This window comes from Urocampus carinirostris, chromosome 20 (genome assembly GCF_059441175.1).
Source record: "Urocampus carinirostris isolate Australia breed hairy pipefish chromosome 20, RoL_Ucar_1.0, whole genome shotgun sequence".
Lineage (NCBI taxonomy): Eukaryota > Metazoa > Chordata > Actinopteri > Syngnathiformes > Syngnathidae > Urocampus > Urocampus carinirostris.
In genome coordinates, this window is record NC_142368.1 from 13,804,346 (window position 1) to 13,823,587 (window position 19,242).

General features: G+C 39.1%; 1 protein-coding gene and 1 long non-coding RNA gene across 2 annotated transcripts in view; one reads left to right on the top strand and one right to left on the bottom strand.

Moving 5' to 3' along the window:
* The window catches only part of LOC148346307 (uncharacterized), a 530,417-nt gene that overhangs the window by 267,334 nt on the left and 243,841 nt on the right, over positions 1 to 19,242 (top strand). The gene's annotated exons all lie outside the window — the stretch shown is intronic.
* On the bottom strand, positions 11,882 to 17,210 carry flrt2 (fibronectin leucine rich transmembrane protein 2). The gene is made up of 2 exons (XM_088324996.1): positions 16,806 to 17,210; positions 11,882 to 14,871 (listed from the first exon to the last, which is right to left on the bottom strand). Exon 2 carries the CDS (start codon positions 14,441 to 14,443, stop codon positions 12,461 to 12,463), a length of 1,983 nt encoding a protein of 660 aa, XP_088181122.1. The 5' UTR covers positions 14,444 to 14,871; positions 16,806 to 17,210; the 3' UTR covers positions 11,882 to 12,460.

The following is a 19,242-nucleotide window of genomic DNA, read 5'->3' on the forward strand; positions in this document are numbered from 1 at the left end:
TCTTTTGCTCTAGCTTTTCTCTCCCTCCCTCACTTTTTGCTTATTTTTGCTTTTTGATCTCTTTCGGTATTCTCTCTCTCTCACTTTTCGCTCCCTCTCTTGCTCTTGCTTTTTTCTCTTTCTCTCTCTCTCTTGCTTTTGCTCTCTTTCTCTCAATTTCCCCTCTCGCTTTCCCCTTCTCCACCCGCCCCTTCTCTCTCTCTCTCGCTTTTCCCTTCTCTCTTTCTCTTTATTCTACTAGTCCGGCCCCCGAGAGAATGTTTGTTCTATCGTGTGGCCCCCGAGTTAAAATGAGTTTGACACCCCTGCACTAGGGGGATATGGCCCCAGTATATAAATAAGATATCCATTACACCTTTTTAAGAGAAAAAAAATGATATATCAGATACTATGTAGTATTACTTCCTTTTCACATTTTGAGAAAAGATAATAAGACTGGTACGATAGTTAACCCTCTGTTTATATCAAATACTACTGTAGTACTTCTAACTTTCGTTGAAAGAAAATAAATCAAACCAGTACGATACCGAACGCTATTATCTGTACCGATTTCAGAAACTATTTTAGCTTTTTTTTTAAACTTTTAAAAAAAATATATAGTATAATTAATTATTCATTACTCATTATTCATTTTTTTTACTATTATTATAATCATGATTTATGGATTTCTATCATTTAATTTCTTATTCATTTTTTATTTATTTCAGAAATTATTTTTTCGAAGAAAATGCTGCTTTTAGTCTGTAGTTTGTATTTTATCATGTTCTATATTGTTATTTTTAGCACTTGTTTTTGGATGCACGGCCCTATACAGGGACATCTTGTGGTCAAATATTATGACCTCATGTGTGATCCCTTCTCAAAGTTTCTTCATCTTCCTCATGTTGAGGTTTTTCAGCATTTCCTTGCCGTCATGAGGGTTATAGATCAGGGGATGGTGACATAATAGTCTGTAGTTTGCAATAGTCTGTGGTCTGTGCAACCTTTAAAGACTCCTTGTGATTAAAGGCCAAACAAATATACATGACTTGACTTGACTAAGGTTTTGGGGTTTTTCCTTGCCCTTTTGTAGGTTTTAGATCAGGGGATGGTGTCATAATAGTCTGTAGTTTGCAATGGTCTGTGGTCTGTGCAACCCTTAAAGACTCCTTGTGATTAAGAGTCAAACAAATAAACATGACTTGACTTGACTGAGGTTTTTGTGTTTTTCCTTGCCCTCATATAGGTTTTAGATCAGCGGATGGTGTCATAATAGTCTGTAGTTTGCAATAGTCTGTAGTCTGTGCAACCATTTAAGACTCCTTGTGATTAAGAGCCAAACAAATAAACATGACTTGACTGAGGTTTTTGGGTTTTACCTTGCCCTCATGTAGGTTTTAGATCAGGGGATGGTGTCATAATAGTCTGTAGTTTGCAATAGTCTGTAGTCTGTGCAACCATTTAAGACTCCTTGTGATTAAGAGCCAAACAAATAAACATGACTTGACTGAGGTTTTTGGGTTTTACCTTGCCCTCATGTAGGTTTTAGATCAGGGGATGGTGTCATAATAGTCTGTAGTTTGCAATAGTCTGTGGTCTGTGCAGCTCTTTGAGACTCCTTGTGAATAAGAGCCAAACAAATAACTTTGGGCCTCTGGGCTTCGAAATTGATAACCTTGATTTAAGCCTCCCTCCCCAAAATCTCAGGCTGGTATCAACATCGATATTTGGTATCGGTCCTCACCAGTTTCGTTCATTGTTTAGAGCGATGATTTTCTATTTTCATTTTTTAAAATCTTACAGTTTTCATTTTAATCTCCGGATGATGTGGCTTCCCCTTTCCCGAGTCACTGCACGGTGGCATCCCTCCTTCCCCCCCATCCAGCTGCAGCAAATGTTCTCCAAGGCACTTCCAAGCTGTTCCCGCTCACCTTCTCGCCTTTGCTATTCATCAGCGTCTTCCTCCATTACCCCAAGTCCCCCCTCGAACACCCCTGAACCCCTTCAAGGTCACAGATGCTCCTCACCGCCACCGTTCCGACCCGGCAACCCGACATATGGCGGCGACCAAAAAACGGTCGCTCTTTCGAAGAAATAACTCTAGTCCAAAAAAAAGGTGAACTCATTCTAAATTATTTTTGCCAATACCCGTCGGCAAAAACTCAGGATTGATTTCAAAGTTTGTTCGGAGCCGCCTTTATCTTCGGGCTCATGAATAAACATGGAAGAAGCTTCTCATTTCACTTGAAGATCGCTCGCACGTTCTGGAAATGTGTGGGAGAGAATATCGTTTCACAGGAAACGGACGATAAAAAAAAGGGGGAAAAATTCACTGAGAATGGAGATAATAGTAAGGGCGAGTACCGAAACCCTACATCGATATCCACCCGGACTCTGGATAAGAGCAGGGTGGGTGATTACCGATTGCAAGTATCGATGGCAATACGAGCTTCCACGCGATCACACAATAAGACGACTCATCGCAAAAAAAAATAAAAACATTGTTACAAAGTATAAAGGATTGATAATCAGAATATATAACAGAAGAACACTTTAAATTTACGTTTATTATAAATCTACTTATTGCATGTATATGACATGGCTATTTTCCATCTGCCATCAGTATGTACCTGGATTTACTCATCTTTATTCATACAATGTTTGCTTTGCCCCGTCTGCTACAAGCCACGTGAACTCCTCTTTCCGCGATGCTCTTAATGTACGTTTACGGTTTGTAGCGTCATCCATTTTGTTAGCTTCTTTTGAATATTTCTTCTGGGGCTGAAGTTTTGGCTGTATTCCTGACCACTTCTCCATTTTTTTTTGTGTGTGTTCTCTGTGCGTCTACTTTGGAAAAGGATATCCAAATGCACGACCTGATAAGCCTCGGGAAAGTCCGGAAGCACAAAGTTATTCGATGCAGGCTTCTCATTGGCTGCATACTATACAAATTGCCAAACGAACCGAAATTTCCAAACCGAACGAACATTTCAAAATTGGAATAAAGCAAACGTTTGTAACAAGCTACCATATTCCATTTCTTCATTTTCCTCATGTTGGGGTTTTTGAGTTTTTCCTTGCCCTCATGTTGGTTTCAGATCAGGGGATGGTGTAATAATAGTATGAAATAATAGTCTGTGCAATAACCTGTGCAGCCCTTTGAGACTCTTTGTGATTAAGGGCGTCACAAATAAAAATGACTTGACTTGTCTAAACAAAAAACGAAAAACCTAAAAGATGCACGCCTCGGTCCTCCGTATTCAAACTCAAACTGAAATTATTCCGTATTGAATACCTGACGCGGTATCAAAACATAAAATAAATGAAAAATGAAAAAATTAGCAGATCAAAAATTGTAAATACAAATTCAATACAAAAACTTTAAAAACAGCAGTGAACTTCCTTGCGGGGATGAATAAAGTATCTATCTATCTATCTATCTATCTAGATATGCATCTATCTATCTATCTAGATATGCATCTATCTATCTATCTAGATATGCATCTATCTATCTATCTATCTAGATATGCATCTATCTATCTATCTATCCATCTATCTAGATATCTATCTATCTATCTATCTATCTATATCTATCCATCTAGATATCTATCTATCTATCTAGATATGCATCTATCTATATCTATGCATCTATCTAGATATGCATCTATCTAGATATGCATCTATCTATATCTATGCATCTATCTATATCTATGCATCTATCTAGATATGCATCTATCTATATCTATGCATCTATCTATATCTATGCATCTATCTATCTATGCATCTATCTATATATGCATCTATCTATCTATCTATGCATCTATTTATGGATCTATCAATGCATCTATGTATTTATGCATCTATCTATCTATCTAGATATGCATCTATCTATCTAGATATGCATCTATCTATATCTATGCATCTATCTATGCATCTATCTCTATCTATGCATCTATCTATGCATCTATCTATCTATCTATCTATCTATCTATATATGCATCAATCTATATCTATGCATCTATTTATGGATCTATCTATCAGACACTGATACTACAAATATACATTTATCATGATATACAAACAACTTTGATCAGATTATATTGTTTAAAGAATGATTGTTCCTAAATCTGTTCAAATTATATGATTGTTTGCTTTTGTGTAAAAAAAAAAAAAATTGGGGAAGGAATGTTTTATCATCCTCCTGAAAAAAAAAACATGTTTTGCAGATAATATATTTTTCACATGATGATTTCCTAATGTGAGAAAATAGGCTGAAAAAAATTCCTTTTTGATGTCAATGTAGACGATTAAAATGGTGTGGCATTTACCGGCGGCGGCAGAGGGAAATGCGACGACCCGGTCCTGACATCCATTAGCCCATTGGCTAAAATAGCGACCGCGCAGTAATTAAAGGTTTTCTCAGGGCGCTAACTGCACGGGTAATCTTTCAAAGCGGACGTTACGGATGTACTTCAACCCGACAAAGTTCATTTTACTTCTAGGAAGGGTTCGAGGTTGCCCTTTTATTCGTTATTATTTGGTAAACTCTTCAGTATTAAGCTAACTCTTTAGTTAGCGCCCTAGCTTGGATGCTTATAATTACATTACGGCTACCTTTGACCCGATCTAGAAGACTTTGACTTATAATAATAAGCACAAATGAGAATAAAGCCCTAGTGGGTAATATCTGACCACTAGATGGCACTATAGTGTCGAAGGAAAACCAGTGCAAAAAAGAGACACATTTCTCTACCGATGACTTTTTATAAAAATTAACGTTGGTATGATAGATCCGGAGGAAAACAAAGCCTATACAACAAGGACAGTACAAACATCTTCTTTGTTCCTTTATCTCTTTGTTTTCCTTATATCCTCACTGTAAAATGTGGAACTGGAGTGCCACGTCCAATTTCGTTGTTACAATATATCCCATGTTATAACAATGACAATAAAGGTATATTCTATTTTATTCTATTCTAATGTGTTTTTGCCTAGGATTCAAATCATTTTTTTCCTTATTGGAGGTTTTATGTACCACTAGGAGGCACTAGATGTTAAAAACGGTCCCTTTCACCAAAAAACAAGTAGCTAGCATTATGTAAAGGAGCGGATTTCTGTCAGGGTTATGACCGATTTGCAGTTTTTGCACAATCTTGTTGTGTTGTATTTATTATTATATTAAGAATTATTTCACCAATTACTTTAATTATTGATAATTCACTTCATATTTTAGTGAATTTATTATTTTAAAATGTGTAATATACTGTTGTCAAAATTGGATTTTTTATATTTAAGATGGATTCTTAAAATTATTATATTTTTTTAAGTAATGGGAATCATGGCGTTAGTTGTGATTTTACTTATTTGTTTACTCAATAAATGGGCAGTGTTTTTATTTATTTAGTTACTTTGATTACAAAAAAATATGGATTTTTATTATCTTAATCATTAATATATTCAAAATTATGTTATTTTTATATATACATTTCTAATTTACAAAGTCATGGCAATTTATTGTATTTCTTTTTGATGAATTTGATTAAAATAAAAATCCCATAATTTAAAATCAATTGAAATTAATTACTAATATTAAACCGTTTTGGTATTTTCTATATTTATAACTAAAAACTCACTAAAAACGTACCACTCTAAATTATATATATTTGAATTTATGGATTTTTATGATCTTAATCATTAATATATTCAAACTTATGTTGTTTTATATATACATCTCTAATTTACAAAATCATGGCAATTTATTGTATTTCTTTTTGATTAATTTGATTAAAATAAAAATCCCATAATTTAAAATCAATTGAAATTAATTACTACTATTAAACCGTTTTTGTATTTTCTATATTTATAACTAAAAACTAACTAAAAACTTACCACTCTAAATTATATATATTTGAATTTATGGATTTTTATTATCTTAATCATTAATATATTCAAAATTATGTTATTTTTATATATACATTTCTAATTTACAAAGTCATGGCAATTTATTGTATTTCTTTTTGGTTAATTTGATTAAAAATCCCGTAATTTAAAATAGATTGAATTGAAATTAGTTACTAATATTAAACCGTTTTGGTATTTTCTATATCTATAACTAAAATAATGGTATTTATTCATCAATGAGAATAACTTCAGTTCTAACTATGGGTTTTTATGATGGTAATCACAAATATTTTCCATATTTTGTTGTTTTTAAAATACCTAAGAATTACCATAATTACGTTTTGCAATTATTATTTTTGATTTAATTTATTTGCTTTGTATTTTGGCAACTTTAGTCCTTATTTTAAGCAAAATGTTCATATTTAAATAATACAATTTATTATTATTATTTAGTTTTTAAATAAACTAATGTTTTGCTAGCTTCATGACGTCATAATATGTAAGGAGTTAAATATATTTAATGTACCTCAAATGGTGGCATTTTTATGTCAATTACTTATATACTGCACATTTTAAAGTATTTGATTTAATTTATTAAGGCCTCTGTGTGTAATGTTTTACCACTAGATTGCACTGTTGTCTAATGCTGCTACGCTGTGCTCTGTGGTATTGTTTGCAAGACGCCCGACAAACATGGCGGCGACCTATGTAAGGATTTCATTATGTAAAAGAAAACCTATAATTTTTTTCTAAAAAGAAATATAATTCTATGATAGTTCATGTATTTTTGCCCTGTATTCAAATCAATGTTAATTTTACAGAACGTTTTTTGATGTACCACTAGGAGGCACTAAATATTATAAACTGTCTCTTTAAGATTTTGGCATTGTCGTATTATTTTGTAAAGAGAATATATCCGTGCAAAAATGGGCAGATTGTATTCATACAAATGCATTTTAACATTTGATTGCAATTTGTATTTTGTATGTTTGAATCACTTTTTGCGGATATAAAATCTTTTTTCAAGATTTCAAATGCAATAAAAAACAAACGAAAACAATCCATTCAAAAAGCTCTCAAATCCAATGGCTCTTTTATTTTGAAAAACAAAAAAACAGGAAAAAAAAAACTATTCACTTAAGTATGTACAGTTTGTGCAAAAACATTTAAAGGTTTCAAGGACTTGACATTGTAAGTTGAACCTCAAGGCACGTACATGGAACATCGAAATGTCGTCATGGGAACAGAAAAAAACCGAACTTTGGTTGCGGGGGAAATTCTCCGTTCGGGGCTTTTTCTTGCCATTTTACATGCGGGGTCCGTTTATTTTGCTCGTCGTCGCGACTCCAAATGAGAAACTTAAAATGAGCTCGAGCGGTATGTGCTTTCTTCATTCGAATGGTTTGGAATAAAAGCTAAGGCAAATGTATGAATAAGAAAACCCCAAAAATCGTAAATATCGGTCGAGTGCTTTAATGGGCGGAGCTTTTTCGATTGTTAAAGCAGGGGAACGCGCCGTTTTCCGGGTGCGCTGATATGTTGATCGTAGTAGAAAAGCTTCAACGTGAAAGATGCTCTGATAACCACAGAAGAAGAAACGGGATATTAGCAATTGTGCTATTTTTGGTGCATCGAGTCGCGTTGATAAATAAGGGGGCGGCAGTAGCTCAGGAGATAGAGAGCTCGTCTTGGGATCAAGGGATCCCAGTTCAAATCCTGGCTCGTCCGTGTTACATGTCAAAGTGTCCTTGGGTAAGACACTGAACCCCTAATGCCCCCAATAAGCAGGTTAGCGCCTTACATGGCTGCAAGGCCGCTATTGGGAAATGTGGAGCACATTGTAAAGCGCTTTGGGAAGTCATTGACTTGAAAAGCGCTAAATAAAAATGCAGATCATAAGAGCTGGGGAGAGAGGAAAAAAAGGCTCATGCATAATTGGAGTCGATTCTCGGATGAAATCTCAGACGATTAGCTGTATTTCGGATGATTAGCCTTGATTAAATGGGATCGTTTGGAGCCTGTGACAAACAAAACGAGAAAAGGGCTTTTTTTTTTCAAAATACACAGGAAAAAACTGACTATAATATTATTTAAACAAAATATCTCCACAAACTTTTTTTATATAATACTTTGAAGGATAAGTGACTCATGTAAAGGTTTCTGAATGGCATATCTTAGTTCCCATTTTTTATTTTTTTCAGAAAACGTTTTTGTAGTTTTTTTACCGATGTATTTACTTGTTTCAGCATGGTCATGTAACACATTTATTTGTAAAGTTTTAACAAATTATACGGTTTCATTTGATGTTTAAGAGCTTTGTTTTTATCTCCTTTTTGGAATAAAAAGAGAAAAAAAACGTTTGAAAGAGAAATGATTACTACTAGCTACAAAACGGACTTTCTATGTTTTCTGTTGCTAACAGTTGATTGGTTCTGCTTGGTCACGTGGCACCTGTATTCAGGAAGAGCTAGCAAAAAAGCTGGCCACATTTCCTTTTTTAAAGCTGCTTTTTGTTTGGTTGTAAGTTCACGATTTTCTTATTGTTAAGAGAGCTTTGTTACCATAATTTTTGATTCTTGGAAATGTTTAATCGCCTAAAACACACTTTTGAAAGCTAAATGTTTTCTGTTGGCTTGAAGCTAAAAAATTGCTAACAGCTGATTGGTTCTGTTTCGTCACGTGACACATGTATTTAGGAAGAGCTAGCAAAAACAGCTGGCCACATTTCTTTTTTTAAAGCTGCTTTTTGTTTGGTTGTAAGTTCACTATTTTCTTATTGTTTGGAGAGCTGTGTCACAATAATTTCTTATTCTTGGAAGCGTTTAATCACCTAAAAAACACACTTTTAAAAGATAAATGTTTTCTGTTGGCTTGAAGCTTAAAAATTGCTAACAGCTGATTGGTTCTGCTTGGTCATGTGACACGTGTATTCAGGAAGTTCTAGCAAGAAAATCAGCCACATTTACTTAAGATGACTGCTCCTGTTTGCTGTTTAAGCCCTGGAAATGGCCTGCCTTGTAAGTTTAAAGATTTAATGTTAAAGAGGTGTACAATGTTGATTTTCTCATTTTTTGAATGGTTCAATCACCTCAGACATACAACAACTTTTAAAAGCTAGCTGTTATATATAGCTGAGAACCAACTTTCTAAGTTTTTGTTGGCTAACAGTTGATTGGTTCTGCTTGGTCACCTGACAATTTTATTCAGGAAGTTCTGGCTAAGTTTACTGTGTTTAAGAGTTGTACAATGTGGATTTTTACATGTTTTGGATGATTCGCTGGCAGACAAACTTTTAAAAGCTTGAGTTGCTGACTTGACGATGCCTAAAAAAAGATACCCTATGCTTTCTGTTACTAAGAGCTGATTGGTTCGGTTTGGTCACGTGACATGTTTATTTGGGAAGTGCTAGCATGATTGTAGGCCACATTTTCTAAAGCTGACTTCTCTTGTTTGTTGTTTAAGCCCTGGGATGACTTTGGTTGTAAGTTTAGTTTTACTTGTTTACAAACTATGTAATGTTTATCCCCCACCCCCCATCTGTTTGTTATTTTTCTCAAACAACAACAAAAAGAACAATATTTAAAAAAAACTGTGTTAGCAACAAAAAACAAGGAATGTCTGTTTTTAACTACAAGCGACAATTGAATAGTTCTGCTTGGTCAGGTGACATGTTTATTCAGGAAGTGCTAGCAAGAAAGCTAACCATTTTATTTTAATGTTTAAGAGTTGTGTAATGTTCATTTTGTTATTTTTGTTGAACAGATTAATTCCCGAAAAAAAAAACTTTCAAAAGCTACCCGGTTTGTGTTGGCTTGTAGCTGAAAACAAATTCCCTGTTTTCTGTTGCTAACAGTTGATTGGTTCAGCTTGGTCACCTGACACGATTATTTAAGTGTGCTAGCAAAAAAGCCGTTAACATTTTCTACAGCTGACTCTTCTTGTAAGTTCACAGTTATCTTGGATGTTTTAAAGCTCTTCCGTGTTGGTTCAGTCACATTTTGAATGGTTTGATGTATTCCCAAAAAAGAACCGTTAAAAGCCAGCTGTTTCGTGTTTGCTTGTAGTTAAAAACAGACGTTACATGTTTTGTGTTGCTAACTATTAATTGGTTTTCCTGCGTCATGTGCCACGTTTATTCAGGAAGTACTAACCAGAAAGCCGGCTACTTTTTTAACTTTTGGGAGCTTGCTGTTTTGTATTAGCAAACATATTAATGCTAATGTAGCTACACCGAAACTTGTTTCAGCTACTGCTCAATTTTACAAAGCTCACATAGCAAAGTTTCTGTAAGACAAAAATGGTAACTAAGATGTGATATCACATTAGTAGATTTTTTTCCCATGTATTTGTTTTAAAATTTGAAAGTATTTGCAAATATATTTTGTTGGGTACCTGCAAATGTACCTACATTTATAAATTCTTCCAAATACATAAAAAATACTTTCATCTATTTCAAAATACTAAATGTGTTAAAAAAACACTGCCGAATTCATAAATACTTGCAAATATTGAAAAAAGACTTTCAAATACATAAATACTTCAATAATGTTCGCAAATAGATTCAAAAGCACTTGCAAATAGTTCAAAACTTGTTTCAAAACTTGTTGAAATATACTTGCAAATACTTAAAAAAAAATCTGGCTATTACTTTTAAAAATACTTGGTAATATATTTGAACCAACAGTGTTATATGGCCAAATTATTGATTAGCATATGCACAAAATACATTTTTTTGTATTTTTATTTGTAGTTATTCATAAATGTAAGTCCATTAATTGTGTATATTCATATTTTCTTTCTATAATTTTCTGTGTGATGGGGGCGGCAGTAGCTCAGGAGGTAGAGCGCTCGTCTTGGGATCAAGGGATCCCAGTTTGAATCCAGGCTCGTCCGTGTTGCATGTTGAAGTGTCCTTGGGTAAGACACTGAACTCCTAATACCCCCAATAAGCAGGTTAGTGTCTCACATGGCTGCAATACAATTCAGATCATTTCATTTCATGATTAAGTATGCCCATGCTAACATCACTATCCTTTGGCATCTAACGTCTGTTTAATTATTTGGCAGGTATTTTGAAACACATTTTTTGAAACATCTTGGAGTATAATAGGAAGTTAAATATGCAGCATTTACCATATTTTTAGGTCAAAAACCTTTACTCCTTATTGACATTGAGGTCATGTACAAATTGTGTCGTCTGCTACGCTATTGCTAAACTAGAATGGAAAAACCTTTCAACTCATTCACTGCCATTGACTACTATGCGTGTGCTAACCCATAAAATGATTGGCTTACTAACAGAGATTCGAATTTACGTGATGGTAAATAAATCCATTCACTGTCACTGACGTCAATAGCCGTTAGAAACCCTCGCGAAGAGTTAACACACTGTCCCAGCGTGAGTCTGCTGAAAAGGAAATTGACATTCTTTCCCCCCCTTTTTTCAGTTGAGGATTACGAGGGAGGGGAAGGAGGCAGGGGAGCAGTGGGAAACCTTTTAAGCTTTTCCCTCAAAATAAAACGATGTCCAATCAACCGGAGTCTTGTGAAGAAACTTATAATGAAGACCTTTTGCATGCTGGGATTCAAAATACTGGGGATAGAAGGGGTTCTAAACCCAGGCATTGAATCCATAGGCAAAGCACAGAAAAGAGAAACCACCTGGAATGAATCACTAGTCCAAACTAAACTGAGATAGAGCCCCCTTGTGGCTTCATTAGCTATGACATGTGTGTGCTGCCTGCTAGGATTGTGCAGATGTTGAGAAATCATTTCAGATGTATTTATTCTCACTAAGGTCGCGGGGGTACTGTAGCCCATCCCAGCTTTCTTAAGAAAGTGGGCAGGGGACACACTGTACTGGTTGTCAGCCAGTCACAGGGTACTATACTTGGGGACAATTTGGACCTGCCTACCAGTGGGAAGAAACCGGAGTGTCCGGAAAAAACCTACTCAGGCACACCACATGCAAGCTCCACACAAAGTGGCCTGTAGGGAGGCCTGTCCCTGCCGTAAACACATTAAGCACAGACTTTGAGATTTCTCTGCCGGGAAAACATCCAATCACACCTTGGCCTCGACGCTTTAAAAGAAAGCGAGACCATGAGTAGGAAAGGCCACTTGAGATTTTCTAACAACAGGCTACCGGTTGCCAACTCTGTTGTGTGAGATGAATACTTGTGATAGTTTTGCTTCTGTGGTTATCAAAAGATCTGAGCCTTCGAGGTGGCTAACATAAGATATTTGCCAGAAGCTACACCCAGCGTGCGGCGATTGTACAAACCATGTACAGCATCGACCGTGAAAACGACGTTCCAAACCCTGCTGTTTGTAAAAACCAACACACGTTTGGATCTCTGTCGTCTACGGATTAAAAAAAAAAAAGAAAGTTTGGACGAGAATCCCACGTTATTATCCACAGTATAAATTACATCATAGACAGAACTTGGAAATATATATGTATATGTATATTTTTACAGTTACATGTCACTAGGAATTTTTTAGGATGTTTTTTTTTTCCCCGTTTTGCATCGTATCTTGTGGGATATCGTCTATCGTTTATGGGGTTTGCCGTGCGGCATCACGTGTGGCAAAACTCCGTGCTCGGTACGTTGCTGCTCTTGCAGTAAGCTAGGCTATTGTTACTGAGGTGAACGTCTCTAAATCCGATCCCCCCGTTGGGCGTGTAGATGGGCTGAATGCGGAAATCTCCTTTGAGCAGCTGCTCGTTGTTGAGCGCCAAGATCTGGAAGCTAGTCTCAGTCATTTCCAGAATAGAGTTATCCTTTTTGGTGCCCGCCTCGCAGTAGTCATCTTTTCTGCGGCCCCGGTTGTATTTCCACTTGGTCGAGGACGACCTGCTCTTGCGGTGCACGTGCCAGCAAAAAAGGCTGAGCAGGGTCACTAAGATGACCAGCACAGCTCCGCCGATGATGCCGGCCATCAGCAGCGTGGAATTAACGCCCTCCTTGGGGTTGTGCCCCGAACCGGGAGACTTGGTCGGGGAGGCTGACTTTGTCCTGGCCTCAGAGCATATTGTATCCTCTCCGGGCCGGTATGAGTTATGGCTGTCCAGAACGTGGACACAGATCCGGTACACAGACCGGGGTTCTAAGTGGTTGAGGCTGATCCGTCGTTGGCCCCCGTTCACCGTCCGTTCCTGCATCCCTTCGTTAAATTGACTTTCTCCTCGTTTGACCCAAGTGACTTTATAAGCTGTGACTGTGAAATAAGAAGCCCAGCTCACTTCAATACTGGATGAGTTCATCACATGAAAGGAAATCTGCAGGGGGTCCTCGTATGGAGGGAGAGGCCCGGGAGGGTGGTGATAGACCGGAGGTAAGGGCGGGGAAGGTGAGTCAAAGTAGTCGGGGACGGTTGTGGTGACAAGAGTGGAGATTGCGGTGGAGAAAGGGGTAGTGGTGGGGGGAGGAGGCGGCGTAGAGCGCAGCGTGGGCCAAGGAGGTTGGTCGGCGTCTACCGGACATTCGATAATATCCAACGTGAGTTCGCGGATCGCCATGCCGCGCACCCTGTCGGGGCTCTGGCACACGAACCCGCGGGCGTTGATGGAGGAAGGCAACGACTTGAGCCAGACCACAACCCACTTCACGCCGCAGTCACAGCGCCACGGGTTATTTCGCACGATCAGGTGCCTTAGGCTGGACAGGTGGTCAAAAACGCCTTGTGTCAGAGTCTGAAGTTGGTTGGTGGAAATATCCAACTTTTCCAGTCTGTTCAAGTCTGCAAATGCGTCAATGGGGATCTGGTCTATCTGGTTCTCTTGCAGGCTGAGTTTGACCAGTGACTGGCTTGGCAGAAGGGGTGGGGGGAAGGTGAGAGAATTGCGGCCCAGTGCTAGTTCTCTTAGGCTGGCCAGTTCCTGGAAGGTCCCTGGCGCGATGCCCTCATCTGTCAGCAGGTTCCCGTCCAGCAGGAGGCGCTGCAGACGCGTCACGTTCTGGAAGGCCTCCTCTGCGATATTTGCGATCCGATTCTCATCCAGCCGGAGCTCTTTCAAGTCCTCGGGTAGGCCGATGGGAACGCTGCTCAAGTGGTTCTTGGTGAGGAAGAGGAGTTTGAGGCTCAGTGCTTCCCTAAAGGCCCCTTCCTCCACCCCCACCGTTGAGATGGAGTTGTCATCAAGGTGTAGCTCCTCTAATTGAGTCAATTGTGCCAGAGCCGCCCTGGAGATTGTCTGAATATTGTTCTCCTGTAAATGCAGAACTCGAGTGTTTTTGGGCAGATTGATAGGAAACTCGTCCAGCTGGTTGCCATAGAGATAAACCGTCTCCACTGAGGCCAGATTGTGAAGTTCCAAAGGAAAGCCAGCATTGTTGATCTGGTTGTTATGCAAGTAGAGGACCTTGAAGCCCTCTTTGATCCCCAGAGGCACGGATGTCAGGCCGCGTTCGTTGCAGTACACAAATAATTGGTCGCAACGACACTCTTCCGGACAAGAGGCACCTGGGCTGAATTGCATTTGTAGGCTGAGGATTACAGTCAACCAACATTGTATAAACGAAGTCCAATCCTTATTCCAGGGTGCGGCCAGGAACTCCATCTTTAAAAATTAAAAAAACGAAACTAAAAAACAACCGTACGGGAGTAAAATGGATGAAAAATACATATAAATGTTGGAATAATCCAACGTATATTAGCGGGAAAAAAAGTCCACCATTGATAGTCTGCCAATGATGCCGGTTGCTGAGGAATGATCAGGAAAACGTGGGAGTAATCCTGTAAATGCAAGTCCTTGACTGAAGAGCGACAGGCTCGTTAGCAATGGACGGTCCTTTGACTGTCTCCATCCATGCCGAGACAGCGAACCGTAGCGGGAGACCATTCAGTGCCGCGCCGAGCTCATCCGGGGCCCGTTTGAAGCCGTCCGGTAGACAGCCACCGCAGGCTCCGCTGGCGTGTCCGTCACGCACCGCCACTGTTCCCCATCCGGGGCACGGTCCAAGGAGGGTGGCATTTGGAACCAGAGACCTGTGGGAAAACAAAGACATGCTAGTATTTTCTGGGTGGCCTGGTCAGTCTCCCCCCAAACCCCCCCTACGCTGCCTCAGAGGGCATAAACCAACACTCTCTTTGTTGTGTCATTGCAGGCGACAAACACGTTGTCTAATTCATGCGCTGCCTGATTGGAGAGGAAAGTTAAACTTGCTGATAAATATTCAGAAGGGCTCTTGCGTATCCGGTATCAGACATGAAGGGGGGGGGTTTGTCCCTTCCCTACGCAACAACAGGCACGCTTGGATTTGTGGAGGTTAAATTCAGGTTGCTAGCAGCTATAAACTATATGCATACCTCAAACTGGACCACCTTTTGGTTCAGCACTGTTTTTTTTAACATGCATAGAGTAGCATTGGGATTGTTTTCCAGTTCTCGTTCAGGTTTTCCATAACTGATTCTGCCGTTTTTGACAATGATTAGAAACATTCTGGATTTTAACACCTGAAACTCTGAGAGAAGCGGCCATCTTGGACGGATAAGTTGCTCCCTGAATTCCCATGGGTTATTGCTAGCAAACCATTTTTTATTTTATATATATCGACCAATTTATACCTTTCTTTTTCATTATTCTGTCATTTCCATAGGGATTTACTAGGTGTTATGCCAATTCTACTTGTGTCATGGAATGGCAGTTAAAGCACAAACAATGAGAAAAACACAAACTAAAGGTTTCTTGATTAGGATTCGCACAAAAGACTTTTTTTGTATTTTTAGTTTGTAGTCTGTTATTCATTTATAAATATAAGTCCATTAACTGGGTATATTCATATTTTTTTCTATAATTTTCTGTATGATTAAGAATGCTCATGCTAACATCACTATCCTTTGGCATCTAACGTCTGTTTAATAACTTGGCATTAGTTCAACATACGCAAGTTGTCAAAAGGAACGAGATAGCAAAATAATTCACCTCCCCCTACGATCAATCGGGGCAGTCCCTCACGACCGAGAGGTTTCGAAGCGAGCACAAGGCCACTGCATTAACGAGGGGCCCCCATCCATTATTCTAACTTTTACGAGCTATCAAACGCGTACGATTGAAACGGTTCTCATCGCTTGTTTTCGACCTTATCGAATCCCCGCCCCTGAAACGTCGAGGTATAACACACAACCGAGACTTAAGATTTATGTAACACAAGTACATATGTTTTACGGCGTAGTAAAGGAACCTGAACCTGAATTTTAACAACCGTGTTTTGCGGCAGAGGACGTAGGTATGATCCTCTGACACACATCTACTTTTCTAAATGAAACCAGCTACTGCATTTAATCAAATAAGGGTAGAGTAACAGCGGGTGTCGATAAAACAGCCGCCACCACAGCAACACACGCAAGCAGCACAACATAAAACCGTATCCATACATTACTGCTGCAGACCTTCAAAGTCAAAAACCTTTTGGGGAAAACGTACAACACTCAGAACTTTGAGGAAAAAGAGGTGTGGTCGTTTTTGCTTTGACCCCAGATTTAAAAAAAAAATAAGGTGAGAAAAAAATCCAGTCTTATTAAATTTCCAGGCTAGTGAGCACATATTCCCACCTCCAGATGAACGCTCCGATAGGCGGTCAGGACAATCGGATTAAGAGTGGATTTACCGGTCGGAGAAAACGCAATTAAAAGTTGAAAAAAAAAGTGGGAAAGGTATTTAAGGGGTGAGGAGAATGGGGGATCGGGCGTACTTCAAAGGTTGCTACGGGGAATATTTCTCAAAGGCGTTTGAGGTACATGGAGAGTAGTTTTTCATTCGGGGGTGGGTTGCAGGGATTTTATAGAGAATATGCATGCAATTTAATATGTTAGAGAAATAAATTAAATCTTAATTATATATGTACGAGAAAAAACTAATTGAAATTATAGCTTAAAGATCTGTTTTCAAAAAAATGTGATTTTCCAGGCATTGACGGTACCTTTTGCCGAGCGGTTCTCCGTCCCCCTCCCGTTCAACTTTTCTCCCCCCTTGCAGTCTCCTTCACGCAGTCCTGCCGGGCGCTCATGCGTAAAGGTCCGTTGCGTAGCGCTCGATACAGCAGCTTCCGATCGAGTGTCGCCGCAGCATATCTCTAGTCTCACTTTTTTTTGGGGGGTGTTAATTCTTCCCAGTCTCAAAATCGGCACCTCCGATGCCAAGAAGCGGCGATAAGCGGCGGAACACGGAGCTGCCTTGGTCCGAGGGCATCCTGCTGGAAGTGGCCCCCGCCATGTTGGTCGCGGGCCATGGTACTCCTTGTCCTCTGCGCTCCTGCTTTGGTTGGGGGATCAACTTCCACTTTGGGGTCTCGCGCGCAACACTTCCCCGGAGTTGTTTTCGCAGATGGAGGCAGTCGATAATGCGACGTGTGCGCTCCTAGCGCCTCTCTCTCTCTCTTTCTCTCTCTTTCTCTGCCCTCCCCTTCTCTCAGGCCCTCCCCTCGTCAGGAAAAAGAATGCGTGTCCCCCGGTAATATCTGCCAGCCACATCCCTGCTGCCCCCGTGCAGGCTGCAGAAAAGAATTGCTCGCTTTACTCAAAGATTAGGAGGGAAGGTCAACTCAAAAGGCCAGTGAGCACAAAAATATCTTTAAAAAGGGGAGGTTAAGTCATTGATAGGATCATTCCAAGCAATGTTCCCTGTAATTTTCCAGGGGTTTGAGCGTTCGCACAAAGTCGGTGAGCAACGCTTGAAACAACAGTGAGCAACAGCAATCCCAAGTGTGGCAAGATAAATAATTATCAAACATGTCCAAAACTTGACATCACGTTACATTTTGCGGAGTTTCCGGGAATGCAAAATGATTTTTCACTTTTGAATGAATTGACTCATGTATTATTGCAAAGGTTGTACGTTGTTTGTTCTTACAATTCTTTCACAAGATTTCCATTTCCTTTTTTTCCTGGTATCTTGTCGCATAATACTAACATTTTGGGGGGCTTATTTAGTCGCGATACAGAACTGAATATGATTACATTTTTAGTGGAAGTACAACAAGATTGACTCGGTATAATTGGAAATTATTTGAATGCAACACAAACTTTTTCTTCTTTTTCCCTGTTTTTTAATTCCTTTAAAAAAATCTCACTGTGTTTATTTTTTTCCTAGCTGTTACTTTTTTTCTTTTTGTTCTCTATTTACTTTATACTTTGTTTCTTTCTTTTCCTGAATTTTCCCTTTTTTCTCTTCTTTTTGTTTATTTTTTTCTCAGCTTTTCACTACTTTTTCATCTTGGTATTTTTTTCTTTTTTATTCTACTTCCTCCCTTTAACTCATTTTTTGCACAATTCTACATGATATTTGGTCGTGTAGGGATTAAAGAAGCAAAAACAACCTGAAGAGCCGTTTGAGACCCGAAAGAGCCGGTTCTCTTTAGTGAGCCGAGCCGAAGAAGCCGGTTCTCGAAAAACTCTACTGACTTTACTCAACTTTGTTGTACTTCGACCTTGACCTTAAAATACCGCATTTAGAACACAGCGTCAGGGGAACCCGTGTATTTTTACCTTCATGCACTGTAACTTTGACTTAGCAATTTGGAGCCCTGTTTTTTGTGAGCTGGCTAGATTTTCTTGTGCGCGGAAAAGCTCTGGGTAGTGCGCAATGGCGCACACACGCCCCTTAGAGGGAACATTCATTCCAAGTGACAGACTTTCATTCACTGCCATTCACCACTTATTCTGCCAAAAGTGGGCATAGACATCAAAGATGCATTCTAGATATGCTGACACAGATGGCTGTACCATACAACAATGATCTAGATATTCTGCCATAGATGAGACATCAAAGTTCCATTCCAGCTAGACCACCATAGATGTCATGGATCCATTTTTTGCTAGGCTGCCATAGACGTCTACAAATGTCATATATCCAATCCAACTTGGCTGCTGAAGACTGCATGAATCTATTGTAGTTAAACCACTAAAGACTGCCGTTTACTTTATAAATTCATTATAGCGAGGAGCTAATAGACCAGGGGTGACAAACAGGCAGCCCGCGGGCCAGATCAGGCCCGCTAAGGGATTAAATCCGGCCCGCGAGTCAACACTCAGAGAAGTGCAAGAGAAAAGCGAGCTGCAGGTTGAAGTAATCCACTAGATGTTACCAAAGCCAGGTGCCTCTCACAAACGCTGTACTTGTATTTCTCTCTCTCTCTCTGTCTTCTTTCCACTCTTTATCTCTCTCCCTTTCACTCTCTCTGTCTCTTTTTTCTTTCTTTGTTCCTCTTTGTCTCTGTATTTGTACCTTATTTCACTCTCTCTTCCCTTTTCCCTCTCTATTGCTTTTCCCTTTTCTCTTTCTTTCCTTCTCTTTTCTTTCCTTGTATCTTTCTTTCTATTTCTCTCTGGATTTCATTCTCTCTTTCCCTCTCTCTCACT